Raw genomic sequence first — 16026 nt, 5'->3', positions numbered from 1 at the left:
GTAATAAGAGGGTGGGGAGATATATTCGGTGGGATACTTGAATCTATGTAAACATAAAATCATAAGAAAAGAAAGTGTTCACTGAAAATAATTTTATGAAAAATTACTTTTTTAAAATTAGAGGAGGAGAGTTACAGTTTTACATTTTTGCAAATCTTGTAATTTTTGTCTTAGTAAAGGACAGCTGGATTCTCATATCAATATTCAAACTACAAGTTGTTTTGGATGAAGTATATGAAGAAAATTAGACCTTAGATATAAAATTGGAAAAGGGAGGAGTATTTCAATAGTCTTTTCTAATAATTGGGGATATTCTTGATATTACATCATAGCTCAATAAATAGTAGTTTAAGTCTTAAAGTTTAGTTGTAATGTGTAATTGCAAACTATATTCATGAATTTTTGTATTTTATATTAGAACTTAGAATTTTTTTAGTTCTAAGCAAGAGAGAGGGGGACAGAAAGGGACAGACATACAGGAAGGGAGAGAGATGAGAAGCATTAGTCCTTCGTTGTAGCTCCTTAGTTGTTCATTGATTGCTTTCTCATATGTGCCTTGACCGGGGGTGGGGTGGAGGGATGGCTACAGTAGAGCGAGTGACCCCTTGCTAAAGCCAGAGACCTTTGGCTCAAGTCAGCGACCATGGGCTTCAAGCCATGACCTTTGGGCTCAGGCTAGTGACCATGGGATCATGTTTATAATCCCACACTCAAGCCAATGACCCCACGCTCAAGCTGGATGCATCTGCATTCAAGCCAAAGACCTCAGGGTTTGGAACCTGGTCCTCATTATCCCAGATTGGTGCTCTATCCACTGTGCACTGCCTGATCAGGCTGAATGGATTTTATAATAGGAATTTAGAGCATGAATATGTAGCATGATACATTGGTCTTTTGAAAACTATGCACTGAATTTTTCAGATCTTTCACATTGACATTTTTTGCTACACAATATCAAAAGATTATATTTGTTAATTTCACCACTGATATAATCAGAAAAGTCTAAGTATTAGGCAGTGTAAAATTCTAGTGGTGGAGAAAAATTTTCCAAAATTTAGCCTGACCAGGCGATGGTGCAGTGGATAGAATGTCAGACTGGGACGTGGAGGACCCAGGTTCGAGACCCCGAGGTCGCCAGCTCGAGCGCAGGCTCATCTGGTTTGAACAAAGCTCATAAGCTTGAGCCCAAGGTCTCTGGCTTGAGCAAGAGGTCATCAGTGTGCTGTAGCCCCCAGGTCAAGGCACATATGAGAAAGCAGTCAATGAACAACTAAGGTGCCACAACGAAGAATTGATGCTTCTCATCTCTCTCCCTTCCTGTCCGTCCCTCTCTCTAACTCTCTCTGTCTCTGTCAAAATAAAAAAGAATATTATTATTAAAATTTTTCCCCCAAAATTTACATATATTTTTAGAGATCACGTTTTATCATTGGCAGTCAGTACTGTTGGTTGTTTTATTTGAAGTATCAGGGTCACTTTATTCTTTTTTTTTTTTTTTTTTTTTACAGAGACAGAGAGAGGGATAGACAGGGACAGACAGACAGGAATGGAGAGAGATGAGAAGCATCAATCATTAGCTTTTCATTGCATATTGCGACACCTTAGTTGTTCATTGATTGCTTTCTCATATGTGCCTTGACCATGGGCCTTCAGCAGACCAAGTAACCCCTTGCTCGAGCCAGCCACCTTGGGTCCAAGCTGGTGAGCTCTTGCTCAAACCAGGTGAGCTCATGGTCAAGCTGGCGACCTCAGGGTCTCGAACCTGAGTTGTCAGCATCCCATTCCAACACTCTATCCACTGCGCCACCGCCTGGTCAGGCTACTTTATTCATTTTTGAAAAATGATCTGCTGTCTACTAATGAGAATAGCCATGCTTTGCCTGTCAGTCATTATTTGAAGAAAAGCAGTGATCCATGGAAAAACACAGCTTGCAAGTCAAACACATAGCACTTGTCTTCCCAACAGTGTCATGCTGCAGTGTGCAGGCTGCTTGCTGTGTTTCCCCATTTGTGACACAGTGATATTAAGCAGATGTGTTCCCAAGGGTTGATTTAATACAATTATTAACTTTTACCTTCTCATCAAAGACATTCTTGAATGAAACTGGCTTTTATTTTCCTGTGAGTGTTTTGGCAAAGAAGACAATGCCTGCTTGCTCAGTCAGTGCCTCTGTGTTGAGCTCTGTGCCTGGAGCCCTGCGGAGGCCCCAGCACTTTTACATAGCTGTTGCTTTTACACCATCAGTGCAAACGTTAGCACAGTGGGCAAGGCAAATGATCTTTCAATATTATTATGAAAATAGTTTTCGCTTTGCAAAGCCCCAGAGAAAAAATCTCAGAACTGCGGGCCCACTTTTAGTACCACTGGTGTGTGGTCTGTCCCCAGTACTTTAGAGCTGAAAGAGATTTTGGTAATCATTTGATACAAGTCTCCACAGTGGAGCACACTGTCTGTGAGCACTAGGGTCATCGGGGTGCTTGCTAAAAATTTGTAGGTCCCGCACCAAACTTCCTAAATCAGAACCTCTGGGCAAGGGGCTTGGAATCTATCTTCTAAAGTTTCTTAGATGACTCTTATGCCCTAAATCACTCATCTACCCTGAGTTTTTTACTTAACTGAGTAAGTGAACCCCAAGAGTTGGGGACAATTGATCCCTAGAGTTAGAGCCCACTGAAGAAGAGCCTTCACAATGGTCACTGCAGTGTATATCACTTCTGTCCCTCATCCTTGGCTCACTGCCCTAGACCGCTGTGGAGTTGTGGGGAAAGGGCTAGAGATAACTGAATTGTTATCTCCTTTCTGAAATCAGTCTCTTCTCCCCTCTCCCCTCTCCCCTCTCTCTTTCCCCTTACCCCTCTCCCCTCACCCCTCTCCCCTCTCTCTTTCCCCTTTCCCCTTTCCCCTCTCCCCTCTCTCTTTCCCCTTTCCCCTCTCCCCTCTCTCTTTCCCCTCTCCCCTCTCCCCTCTCCTCTCTCTCCTCTCCCCTCCCTCTTTCCCCTTTCCCCTTTCCCCTCTCCCCTCTCTCTTTCCCCTTTCCCCTCTCCCCTCTCTCTTTCCCCTCTCCCCTCTCCCCTCTCCTCTCTCTCCTCTCCCCTCCCTCTTCCCCCTTTCCCCTTTCCCCTCTCTCCTCTCTCCTCTCCCCTCTCTCTTTCCCCTTCCCCCTCCGCCCTCTTCCCTCTCCCCCTTCCCCTCTCCCCTCTCTTTCCCCTATCTCCTCTCCCCTCTATCTTCCCCCTTTCCCCTCTCCCCTCTCCCTTCTCCCTTCTCCCCTCTCCCCTCTCCCTTCTCCCCTCTCCCCTCTCTCCTCTCCCCTCTCTCCTCTCCCCTCTCTCCTCTTCCCTCTCCCCTCTCCCCTCTCCCTCTCCCCTCTCCCCTCTCCCCTCTCCCCTCTCCCCTCTCCCCTCTCCCTCTCCCCTCTCCCCTCTCCCCTCTCTCTTCCCCCTTCCCCTTTCCCCTCTCCCCTCTCTCTTTCCCCTCTCCCCTCTCCCCTCTCTTCTCTCCCCTCCCCTCTCCCCTCTCCCCTCTCCCTTCTCCCCTCTTCCCTCTCTCTTTCTCCTTTCCCTTCTTCACTCTCCCCTCTCCCCTCTCCCTTCTCCCGTCTCTCTTTCTCCTCTCCCCTCTCCCCTCTCCCCTCTCTCTTTCCCCCTCCCCTCTCTCCTCTCTCCTCTCCCCTCTCCCCTTTCCCCTCTCCCCTCTCCCCTCTCTCTTTCCCCCTCCCCTCCCCTCTCTCCTCTCCCCTCTCCCCTTTCCCCTCTCCCCTCTCCCCTCTCTCCTCTCCCCTCTCTCCTCTCCCCTCTCCCCTTTCCCCTCTCCCCTCTCCCCTCTCTCCTCTCCCCTCTCCCCTCTCCCCTCTCTCTTTCCCCCTCCCCTCTCCCCTCTCCCCTTTCCCTTCTCCCCTCTCTCCTCTCCCCTCTCCTCTCTCCTCTCCCCTCTCTCTTTCCCCTCTCCCCTCTCTCCTCTCTCCTCTCTCCTCTCCCCTCTCCCCTTTCCCCTCTCCCCTCTCTCCTCTCCCCTCTCCCCTCTCTCCTCTCCCCTCTCTCTTTCCCCTCTCTCCTCTCCCCTCTCCCCTCTCCCCTCTCTCTTTCCCCTCCCCTCTCCCCTCTCCCCTCTCCCCTCTCCCCTTTCCCCTCTCCCCTCTCTCCTCTCCCCTCTCTCCTCTCTCCTCTCCCCTCTCTCTTTCCCCTCTCCCCTCTCTCCTCTCTCCTCTCTCCTCTCCCCTCTCCCCTCTCCCTTCTCCCCTCTCTCCTCTCTCCTCTCCCCTCTCCCCTCTCTCCTCTCCCCTCTCTCCTCTCTCCTCTCCCCTCTCTCTTTCCCCTCTCCCCTCTCCCCTCTCCCCTCTCCCCTCTCCCCTCTCCCCTCTCTCTTTCCCCCTCCCCTCTCTCCTCTCCCCTCTCCCCTTTCCCCTCTCCCCTCTCCCCTCTCTCCTCTCCCCTCTCCCCTCTCCCCTCTCTCTTTCCCCCTCCCTTCTCCCCTCTCCCCTCTCCCCTTTCCCCTCTGCCCTCTCTCCTCTCCCCTCTTTCCTCTCTCCTCTCCCCTCTCCCCTCTCCCTTCTCCCCTCTCTCCTCTCTCCTCTCTCCTCTCCCCTCTCCCCTCTCCCCTTTCCCCTCTCCCCTCTCTCCTCTCCCCTCTCTCTTTCCCCTCTCCCCTCTCTCCTCTCTCCTCTCCCCTCTCCCCTCTCCCTTCTCCCCTCTCTCCTCTCCCCTCTCTCCTCTCTCCTCTCCCCTCTCCCCTCTCTCTTTCCCCTCTCCCCTTTCTCCTCTCTCCTCTCCCCTTTCCCCTTTCCCCTCTCCTCTCTCCTCTCCCCTCTCCCCTCTCCCCTCTCCCCTCTCCCCTCTCCCCTCTCCCCTCTCCCCTCTCCCTCTCCCCTCTCCCCTCTCTCCTCTCTCCTCTCTCCTCTCTCCTCTCCCCTCTCTCCTCTCCCCTCTCTCTTTCCCCTCTCCCCTCTCTCCTCTCTCCTCTCCCCTCTCCCCTCTCCCCTCTCTCTTTCCCCCTCCCCTCTCTCCTCTCTCCTCTCCCCTCTCCCTTCCCCTTTCCCCTCTCCCCTCTCCCCTCTCCCCTCTCTCTTTCCCCCTCCCCTCTCTCCTCTCCCCTCTCCCTTCCCCTTTCCCCTCTCCCCTCTCCCCTCTCCCCTCTCTCTTTCCCCCTCCCCTCTCCCCTCTCCCCTCTCCCCTCTCCCCTCTCCCCTCTCTCTTTCCCCCTCCCCTCTCTCCTCTCTCCTCTCCCCTCTCCCCTCTCCCCTCTCCCCTCTCCCCTCTCCCCTCTCTCTTCCCCCTCCCCTCTCTCCTCTCTCCTCTCCCCTCTCCCCTCTCCCCTCTCCCCTCTCCCTTCTCCCTTCTCCCCTCTCTCCTCTCTCCTCTCTCCTCTCCCCTCTCCCCTCTCCCCTCTCCCCTCTCCCCTCTCCCCTCTCTCCTCTCCCCTCTCCCCTCTCCCCTCTCCCTTCTCCCCTCTCTCCTCTCCCCTCTCTCCTCTCTCCTCTCTCCTCTCCCCTCTCCCCTCTCCCTTCTCCCCTCTCCCGTCTCCCCTCTCTCTTTCCCCTCTCCCCTTTCCCCTCTCCCCTCTCCCTTCTCCCCTCTCTCCTCTCCCCTCTCTCCTCTCCCCTCTCTCTTCCCCCTTTCCCCTCTCTCCTCTCCCCTCTCTCCTCTCCTCTCTCCCCTCTCTCTTCCTCCTTTCCCCTTTCCTCTCACCTCTCTCCCCTCCCCCTCTCTCCCCTCTCCCCTCTCTCTTCCCCCCTTCCCCTTTCCCCTCTCCCCTCTCTCTTTCCCCTCTTCCCTCTCTCCTCTCCCCTCTCCCCTTTCCCCTCTCCCCTCTCTTTCCCCTCTCCCCTCTCCCCTCTCCCCTCTCTTCTCTCCCCTCCCCTCTCCCCTCTCCCCTCTCCCCTCTCCCCTCTCCCCTCTCCCCTCTCTCCTCTCCCCTCTCCCCTCTCCCCTCTCCCCTCTCCCCTCTCCCTTCTCCCCTCTTCCCTCTCTCTTTCTCCTTTCCCTTCTTCACTCTCCCCTCTCCCCTCTCCCTTCTCCCGTCTCTCTTTCTCCTCTCCCCTCTCTCCTCTCCCCTCTCCCTTCTCCTCTCCCCCTTCTCATAAACACACACATACACACATCCCACATAACTTTATTTCTCCATGAGTCGTACAGGACTTTTTAAAGTTTGTATTTGGAAGAAGTCAGTTCTAGGAGGGAACATAAAGGTAGCATCTACAGTGTTCTTCTCCTTGGTAGAGAGACTTGATCTTGAGATTCAAGTGGGTCACACAGTTGACAGCTTCCATTCATTTCAGGATGGAATGCAGACTTACTTTGTATAAGGTAATATTCTAGATACTGAACTGTACGGAGATAAAGTAGTCCCTCTCTTCTGGAAATTCATGACTCCGCCATACCATCTTCAGATGTCAGGCATGTTCTGACAGTACTCAGGTGGCTGTGTGCCTCTAGGCTCATGTATTTGTAGACTTGGAGGAGGGCATGGCCCACGGCTCCGCCCCCCAAAAAAGCCTGAACCAAGAAAAAGGGCTTGGTGCCCCTGCCACGCAGGTCTCTTGAGTGACAAGTGACTTCTGAATGGAAAGATTTTCAAATATCCCATTTATGTGCCCAGTGCCTATGATGATTGAAGTCTTATATCTATGTCACAGACTACTTCAGAGTAATAACAGCAGCACAGAAATGTGATCCAAGGGAATCTGAGACCCTCTCAGGGAGCCTGTGAAATCAAAACTATTTTTTTGATCAAAGTTACTAAGATTTATTTGCCCTTTTAATTCTCATTCTCACAGTGTTCAATGAGTTTTCTGGAGGCTGCCTAGCATGTGCTATTGCAGTAGATTGAATACAGAAGCAGGTGTGAGAATCCAGTGGAAATTAAAGAGATTTGCAAAAGTGTAAAAGAGTAACTCTTCTCCCTAAATATAGTTTTTTAAAAATAAAAACTTACATTTATATAATTAGTTTTTATTTTCAAATGAATCATTTTTTAAATTTCTATTTTAATTCCTAATATGGTAAAATATTGGTGGATATAGCTGACATAAACATAAAAGGGTCCAGAGACCAAAAAGGTTTAGACCAGAGGTTCTCAACCTGTGGGTTGCGACCCCAGCGGGGGTCGAATGACCAAAACACAGGGGTTGCCTAAAGCCATCGGAAAATACATATTTCCGATGGCTTTAGCTGCTGAGAAGCCATGCTACCTCCTGCAGCAGCGCTATTCAGCTTGAACGCACGCCATTATGGACGTGTGTTCCAAACTGAATGCCTGCGGTCATTGCATCATCCGTCCGGGGCCTAAGGGGCGGGGAAAGCGGGGGGGAACGCTCCACAGTCCATAGCAGCGCGGCTGCTCGTCCATAGCAGTGCATTACGTGCTGACGTTATCAGTGGGCGGGTGCAGCAAGCGCCGGAGGATAGAAGCCTAAGAGGCGGAGAGCCAAGAGAGCCTGCTGGTGTAAAAAAGGTTAATAATGGGCCCTGGCCGGTTGGCTCAGCGGTAGAGCGTCGGCCTGGCCCCGGGTTCGATTCTCGGCCAGGGCACATAGGAAAAGCGCCCATTTGCTTCTCCACCCCCCCCCCCTTCCTCTCTGTCTCTCTCTTCCCCTCCCACAGCCAAGGCTCCATTGGAGCAAAGATGGCCCGGGCGCTGGGGATGGCTCCTGTAGACTTCTATAGGAGGCAGATCTTTTACACTGCAGAATCTGCACAGCAGATTCCTCAGTGTGAGGCCTCTTTCAGTCTATTGGGGGTGGCGGATTCCTCCTTTGGAATTTTTCTGCTCTAGGAAAAGTTCTAGCATGGAAAAAGTTAAGCAACATGCTCTATATTTGAGCGGAATCTGCTGCGGCCTCCCATTGACTTGAATAGGAGAGGAAGAAATGTGTCGGAACTGCATTTCTGCCGTATAGGGGATCTCTCGTCCTCAGAATCCACAGGTCTCCCATTGAAGTAAGTGAGATGTGGATTCCACCGCAGAAAGCGCTGCTTTATAGTGTGAAAGAGCCCTGAAAGATACCATGCTGTGCAGAAACTGCAGTGTATCCTATGATGTAGTTCACACTGTTCTATATAGAAAACTTGCCACTAATCTGGAAAAAACAGATCCATTAGTTAAGCAGCTATTTACGGAATGGTAGCCCCAATACACTAGGTAAGGAGGTCCATTAGTAATAAATATTTCTCAATATATAATTATTGTTTTTGTGATTAATCACTATGTTTAAATTATGTTTGATTTGTAGCAATGAGAATACATAATGCATATCAGGTATTTACTTTCCAAATCATAACTGTAGCAAGATTACAGTTATGAAGTAGCCACCAAAATTATTTTTTGGTTTGGGGACACTGCAACATGAGGAACTGTATTGCGGGATCACGGCATTAGAAAGGTTGAGAACCACTGGTTTAGACTGACTAACAGTTTAGGAGTTTATGATGTAACTGAGCTGTAACCCATCTGTGTTCATACTCTGCCATGTGCTGAATGTTTAAGATCACAGATTGTAGTGTTTAAATTTTATTTTCTCTTACTCTTTTTCAATCAGGCTATTTACATAAAACAGTCTGGTTTCTGTTGGTCATGTTAGTTGATCAGGTTGAGCTACTGATGAATTTTTCTGAGGAAGTAAGTAGGTCTTCAGTCAGCGATATCTTTTTGGAAGCCTTTCCTTCTTCCATGAATAATAGAACGAAAGTTCACATGGATTGGCTAAGTTTGATCATTCCTTACATAGCATTGTTTTGCAACATCAGTATCTCTGTGAAATAATTCTCTTTAACATATGAAAAAAAACACCACGTATTATTTAATTCTTGATTAATATTTCCAAGTCTTCAGTAGAGACACTAATTTGGATGTATCATAGGATGGAAGTTGACTTACTTACAAAAATTAGGAAGCAATCTATTTTTTCAAAAAGATGCAGCTCTTAAAACTCTAATTATTTTACAGTACCTTTTTTCTTTTTCAAGTGTCCTTGGTTGGCTTAAGGTCCAGTTGCCTGCAACTCTTACGTCATTTCTCACAGTAAAAACTTCATCTCATTTATTATTAAATATTTATTGAGCTCTTACTAATGTGCCAGTTGTGCCAGAAATGTTATAAGGTAACATGCAAGACAGATACAGTCCCAGCCTTGTGTGGCCTAGGGTCTTGCAAAGGGAGAATTGTTAGACTGATTCTTATGTGATTGATTTATTTAGATTATAGGGCATAATAAGAGTGTATAACAAGGGTCTTAACCAGGTCCAGTGTGAGGAGGTTGTATGAGATCAGGAAAAGCGGATTAATTCCAAAATTTTCCTTGGCTGTTGGTTGTACACAGATGGGTTAGGTATTGCTCTTTTAAGAGTAGTTTAGCTTAAGTGTTCTTTATCATTCATCTGTTGGTTGTGCAGTTAGGTGGTAACTGATTAACTGGAGTAAATTGCCTTTTATTAGCTTTGTAAGGACAGCATCCAACATTAGTTGATTAAAGCTTACTGAGACACTACTCAGTATTTATGCCTTTAGAGTACTTGTAGTGGCGACTTTTGCTGCTACATATTTTGTGCGACTGTTTACCCATGATTAAGGTATTTTACCGTCAAGTAATAGAATTTAGTTGGAGTAAGCTATAGGAAAATAAACAACTTTGAATTGATATTTTTCTTTTTTAGCTTTAGTTTTGATTGTTGAATTGGAATCAAAGATTGAATGTTTTTACTGAAATAAACTACAGCAAATGTGAGGTACAGTTCATGAGAGATAAAATGGAAACTTGTAAATATTTTTGAGTAGATCAAGAAAACACGGAAAACATTACTTTTTTATTGGGTAAGGAGGCAAAACTAATATTTTTTTGCTTTTGTTTCCTCTTCCCAAATACTAATTTAAAAATAAGATAATCAAGTCAAAGTTACACAATCTATACTGGGAATGGAGGACATTAAATTAGGATAAAGAAGAAAGCAGGTGAGATTCCTTTCATGTGTTATTGAGTTGGAATTCATCTCATGGTCCTTAGAAACTGAAGCAGCACCACCGTCCCAACAGTGATTGAGAACTTTTTTGAATCTTAAAGCCTTTAAGATTCTGATGTAAACCTTTTCCCCATAAACATGTTCATGTGGATTTTACCAACCAAAAACTATTCTGGATTCAGCCTCAAATTGTTAATTACAGATCAAGATTAAAAACATTTTTGAGTTTATATTATTTCAGAGTTCACATGGACTGAAATCCGTTTTAGATGGATTAAAAAAATTAAAACCCATTGAAGAAATTACAGGTTAGTATCTTTCATATCTTGGAGGAAATAGTTTTCTTAAGCTATAAAAAGCACTGACTAAAAAGAAAAAAATAGTTTTGACTATATTCACTTTAGAAAGTGGAGCAATGGAGATTAAAGAAAGTGAAAAGCAAGTTACAGACTGGGAGTAATTCACAACATACAAAACTGGGAAATGATTAGTGTCATGTATATAAAAAGAACACTTACGAGTAAGTGAGAAAAGAACAAACAGCCTAATGCAAAAATGGACAAATGACGCGAACAGATCTCGCAGAAGAGGAAAGCAGTCAGCAAGCATGACAGGATCTCCGCATCGTTAGTGACTAAAAGGCGATAGACCATTGCAGACTTAATTGATTGACCAACGTCTGCTAACACTAAGTGTTGAAGAGGACACAGACTCACAGGATCTTCTACTCATTGTTTGTAGAAGTGTAAATTGGTAGTACACTTTGAGAAGAGATTTGGCCTTACCTCCTAAAAGTAAACAAACCATATAACCTCGCATTTCCACTACTACCTTGTCTACCCAAGAGAAGTCATGCATATGCATGCCAGGAGACACGTGAAAGTAGCAGAAACCTGGGTACACCCCAAGTGCCCTTCAGTAGGAGAGTGGATGAAAAAAAGCTGTGGTTTCCAGATAGTATAAATACATTATATATAGTAGTCAAAACAAATGAACAATATTGACACCTAACAAAATACGTGAATCTTAGTAATATGCTAAGTCAAAAAATAAGACCCAAAGATTACATAAAGTATGATCAGCCTTTTTTCTTTTTTGAAATAACCAAAAAACTTTTTGGGAATACATATAGATGAATTAAAACTATAAAAAATAAAGCAAGAAACTGATGAGGTTATTGCAAGGGTACTAACTTTTGTTTTGGGTACTAGGTTTTGGAGTGCTTATTCATTAAAAGTAATTAGTGATATAACCAGTTTTCTTTAAAGGGAACTATGCATGTACTAGTGATTGAATGTTTTTAACCAATGGTGATTAACTCTATATTTTATGCACCTAAATTCCAGTTTACAAACAATTGTTTTCAGAGCTTATTGAACACATGGTTACCAAGTGTCAGGAACTGCCCTAGAGATTTGCTGGAGAGAGAGACAAGTAAGGCACATTCTCTATCTTGTGGTCTAATACAGCAGAAGCAGACAGTGCAATAAAGGGTTAAAGCCTTATGCTAATCTTTGTGATACAAGATGGGAGCAGTCCTACTAACATGTGTGCCCCCCCCCCCCCCCGACTCAACCCCCTCACCTCTCCTCCTGCCTGTTCCCCTTTCAGCAGACTTAGGTGTCTGGTGGATTGCTTGTCTCATTCTCTCTTATTACAACATTAAATTGTCTATGTAATATGTTTATCCTATATATTCAACCTGAAACTCTTCGAAGCCAGGGGTCTTACTATTCTCAGGTCTCCAAAATACCTTGAATAATTCTCATGCCTATTATTTTATTCCACAAAGATTTGAGTTTCTGCTATGATTTAGGCGTTGCATTTATACACTAAATCTTTGAAAAATGAGCTAATGAATACATAGAGTGTAAAAATTAATGGGTATTTACCAAATTCCTGTTACATGTTCTGTGCTAGGACTTGTGGTGCTTATAAGACATTTATGAAATATTATTGTGTTTAGTATTGTGAGGTTATCTAATTATAAACAATTAAAAAACAGTATAATTGAGGATTCAGTAGAAATAACCATATGGAAATGTAGAGTAGTACTTATGCATAGGAAGAGCCACAGTGCACATGTTCTTTTCTTGACTTGCACGTTATATCTTAAAACAAAATTAAAAGCTATTGTCTTTGACTTTTCAGTTCACATAGGTGAACAAGCTTCTGCATTTAAAAAGGCAGTCTAGAACTATGCCATACCAGGTGTGTTTTTCACAAGCAGTCACAATCTCTGTGAAATTTGTTGATTACAATCTGTGTGTAATAGACTTCCTATTACATAGTCTTAGTTGTGTGATTGTACTGTCTGTTCTACATAAACACCATTTTGCAGGAAACTGAAGTCCACAGAGATGAAATGATTTCAGAAAATGATAGGATTAGAACCCAAGTCTCCTCTCTCCTGGTTTAGTTCTTTTATGTTAGCAGATGTCACCATATGTGACCTAGATGCTTCACACATTTAGGTGCCTTTTTTTTTTTTTTTAAATTTTTCTGAAGTTGGAAAAGGGGAGGCAGTCAGACAGACTCCCGCATGCGCCCGACCGGGATCCACCCGGCATGCCCACCAGGGGGCGATGCTCTGCCCATCTGGGGCGTTGCTCTGTTGCAACCAGAGCCTGAGGCAGAGGCCATGGAGCCACCCCCAGCACCCGGGTCATCTTTGCTCCAATGGAGCCTTGGCTGCGGGAGGGGAAGAGAGAGACAGAGAGGAAGGAGAGGGGGAACGGTAGAGAAGCAGATGGGCGCTTCTCCTGTGTGCCCTGGCTGGGAATTGAACCCAGGACTCCTGCACTCCAGGCCGACGCTCTACCACTGAGCCAACTGGCCAGCGCCTAGGTGCTTTTTATAGTCAAATAAATGGCACTTTGAACTTTAAGAAAGCAGCATGAAATAGAAATAGTGATGAACTTTCCAGAAATCGGGAGACCTGAATGCTACTTCGAATTCAGCTTTCCGTTTGACTGGTTGGTAACTGGAAGATTAACTGGGCCTTTTCCAAGTCACTTCCCCTGTTTGAGATCTTTAAAGTCCTTTTTCCAGCTTTAATATGCTTTCAGCCAAAGCCAGACTGCAGTCCCCATGGTCTGGTATGGGTGGTATAAGTGCAACTAACTAGTTTGACTAATCAGAAAAGAAGCCGGACTTCACAGATAAAATTACCTGGTTCCTTTGGTCCCACATGATGTGTACGACACTTACCTGTTTTTCTTCTGAAAAGTAAACTCTATGAGAGCACTGACCATGTCTTTTACTATGGTATTCTCAATACCTATCGTATAATAAATAAATCTTTGTTGAATGAGTGAACAGCAATTTTGTAAAACTGTTGCTTTAGGCCTTCTCTGTGCATTCTTTTAGCAAAGGAAAGTAATAGTATTTAAAGAGTGTTAATTTGATAACTTGGTATCTGAGCCATTCGCATGAGTAGTCTTCATTGGATCATAAAGGGTTTCTTAAATATTTATGAACACCTTCCTTTCTCAGTAAGTGGTTCTGTTTTATCAATAATACATAGTAGAGATTCTGCATAGTATAGCAGCCTCCTTGCCTCTTTCCTCGTTATGATAAAACATTCTTTAGGAACAGGAGAAGATTAAAAACAGGTCCTGTTAAATTTAATTTACAAGGACTTATAATAATTAAATCTTTTGTTTCTCTAGTTATAATCGCTGGTTATGTCAAGCAAGATCTGAGGATCTATCTGATATTGCTTCTCTAAAAGCCTTATACCAAACAGGTGAGCTTGAGGATATGGTAACTTAATTCTTTTATTAATTAAGGACCCTACCTGTCAGGCCTTTAGAGACTACATTTTTCTTTGATTTTGTCCATTTTATCTATGAATAAAGTGTTTTTGTACTAATAAAGATAGAACCTATAAAAATTTCAACTGGTATTTCTACATTGGTCAACTTGATTTCTTCATAATATCCTTTTTTTACCTTTAAATTTTTTTTCTGCTTTTAGAAGTACCATATACTTGCTATATGAAATTCAAACCTTATATAAATATATAATTGAGACAATGAAAGTTCTCAGGCTTCCATACTTTCTACATGATACTATTTTCAGACAATACTTTATTAATTTTCATATCTGAGTTCAATTTAGTTTTTCCGGATCACTAATGTTATTAAAAGTTATAATAAATTCAAACAAAAAGCTATTTATAGAAAGATCTTTGTCCTGCAACCTTACCTTTGACTGTTCCTGATTTAAAACCCAAAAGAGGACTTCTCTTAAAAGTAAGGGCAGTTGTCGAAACCTCATAAACTAAAAAAGTGGTGTTTTCTACATAGTAAAAGAGATCTGAAGATGAAATGTGAAAAACATACGTTCCTGGTTCCCAGTATTTTACATTTATGTAAAATATTTTTAAAAGGTTAGTGCCCAGGGAAAATAATACTTTTGGAATAAAGTTTCTGGGTACTGATTACATTTCCTGTTTATAGGTGTTGATAACTGTGGTCGCACAGTGATGGTGGTAGTTGGAAGAAACATTCCTGTCACATTAATAGATATGGACAAGGTAAGCCACAACAAGGCTCTGTTTTACAAATAATGTTGATTGAAAATTAAGTAGGATATGAATTTGGAATCGGTGCTGAGGATGTGAGACGATTGTATATTTGTGGTGGAGGAGGAGCCCTCCGTGGGGGACTACAGGTCTGCATATGTCATTTTAGTTAAGTTGGGGCTTTGGCTTTGCTCTGTGGGAGAAACAGAATTACTGGAATGCCATAATGTAATCTTCAGAAACGCATCAGCTTTGCTCTGGATATCATGTAACCGGCAAATTTTCGGTTGGAACCATTCTGTATTGTCATTATCAGTGTACTAACAACCAAAGTCTGCCTTTCAACAAAAAAAAAAAAAAAAAGGAAAGAAAAAAAATTTGAGTATCTATCTGAAGAAACCAGAGATGTAGTTTACCCCAAGATGTCATAATTCCATAATCCCTTCAGTTGGAGGCACAGCAGAAAAAAAGACAATTCTTAGAAGAAAAAATGGTATTGCTGGTAAATGAAAATTTAAAGTTTCATCCCGCTGTGTAATCCAAAAAAAAAAAAGCTGAATTAAAATGAGGTATCTTTTTTCACCCTCAAAATTAGCCAGAACTTTTAAATTACTGTGATCAAAGATAAATTGATTTTAGAGAGAAGAGAGGCAAAGGAGGTGGTAGGAGCGGGAAGCATCAGCCTGCAGTAGTTGCTTCTCGTATGTGCGTTGACCAGGCAAGCCTGGGGTTTCAAACCAGCAACCTCAGCATTCCAGGCCAACACTTTATCCACTGCACCACCACAGGTCAGGCTCAGAGATAAAGTGAAATTAAAAGTGATCACAGTAATTGACCCAGTAATTCTATTCCCAAAACCTTGTACTAAGGAAATAATCCAATATATGAAAGTAGCCATAAGCCCTGAAACTACCCAAGTTGGAATATGCAGGCAAAAAACAGTTGAATTCACAGGATAATGTAAAAATTGCACAAAATTTTAAGATAAAACATAATTGTGCAAAAGCAGATAATTCTGTCTAAGCCCATAGAATCCTGGTCACTAGTGTTGGGTTAACAAAGAAGATTGTGAAAGGAATGGATCTGGCATGTTACCCACAGGCTCATGGTAGCACAACATTGTAACTTAAATTCCTAACAGGAAAGCCACACATGGAATGTTCTGTGACCCTTAAAAATTATGGTTATAAAGGTAATTACTGTAGAGAAATATTTACATTGTAATATCAACAGGAGAAAAAGTGATACATTAAATTGTATCTACACTGACTTTTTAAGGCATTAAGATAAAAACGAAGAAATTATCTGAAAGTGGATTTCAAGGTTTGGGGGAAATTTGTTTTGTACATTTTTCTGTTACATGGCTGTATTTCTTTATAATGAAAATATTGAAGTTAAAGATGGGGGATTTGTAGCTAAAAATAGGTATGTTAATTGCCCTGGGACAGGGTGTAGAGTAGATAGAAAGGACCAGAGCAATCTTGTCAGAACAGAAATGATAAAATTATATAGTAATAAAAATACATCCACACAAAGGAAAAACTCAC

General features: G+C 43.8%; 1 protein-coding gene and 1 long non-coding RNA gene across 3 annotated transcripts in view; one reads left to right on the top strand and one right to left on the bottom strand.

Moving 5' to 3' along the window:
* Positions 1-16026, bottom strand: part of LOC136400491 (uncharacterized) — a 353174-nt gene that overhangs the window by 77100 nt on the left and 260048 nt on the right. The window lies entirely within an intron of this gene.
* GDAP2 (ganglioside induced differentiation associated protein 2) overlaps positions 1-16026 on the top strand; it is an 82502-nt gene that overhangs the window by 44982 nt on the left and 21494 nt on the right. For both annotated transcript variants that reach the window (XR_010750321.1, XM_066377277.1), the window contains exons 9-10: positions 13623-13699; positions 14415-14491. Coding sequence is in view for 1 of the 2 variants with exons in the window: in XM_066377277.1 (XP_066233374.1) it covers positions 13623-13699; positions 14415-14491 (154 nt within the window). In the remaining variant the exon portion in view is untranslated. The remainder of the gene's footprint in view (positions 1-13622; positions 13700-14414; positions 14492-16026) is intronic.

This window comes from Saccopteryx leptura, chromosome 3 (assembly GCF_036850995.1).
Source record: "Saccopteryx leptura isolate mSacLep1 chromosome 3, mSacLep1_pri_phased_curated, whole genome shotgun sequence".
NCBI lineage: Eukaryota > Metazoa > Chordata > Mammalia > Chiroptera > Emballonuridae > Saccopteryx > Saccopteryx leptura.
The sequence above is the reverse complement of the archived record's forward strand: the minus strand, read 5'-3'. Positions and strand labels throughout refer to the sequence as shown.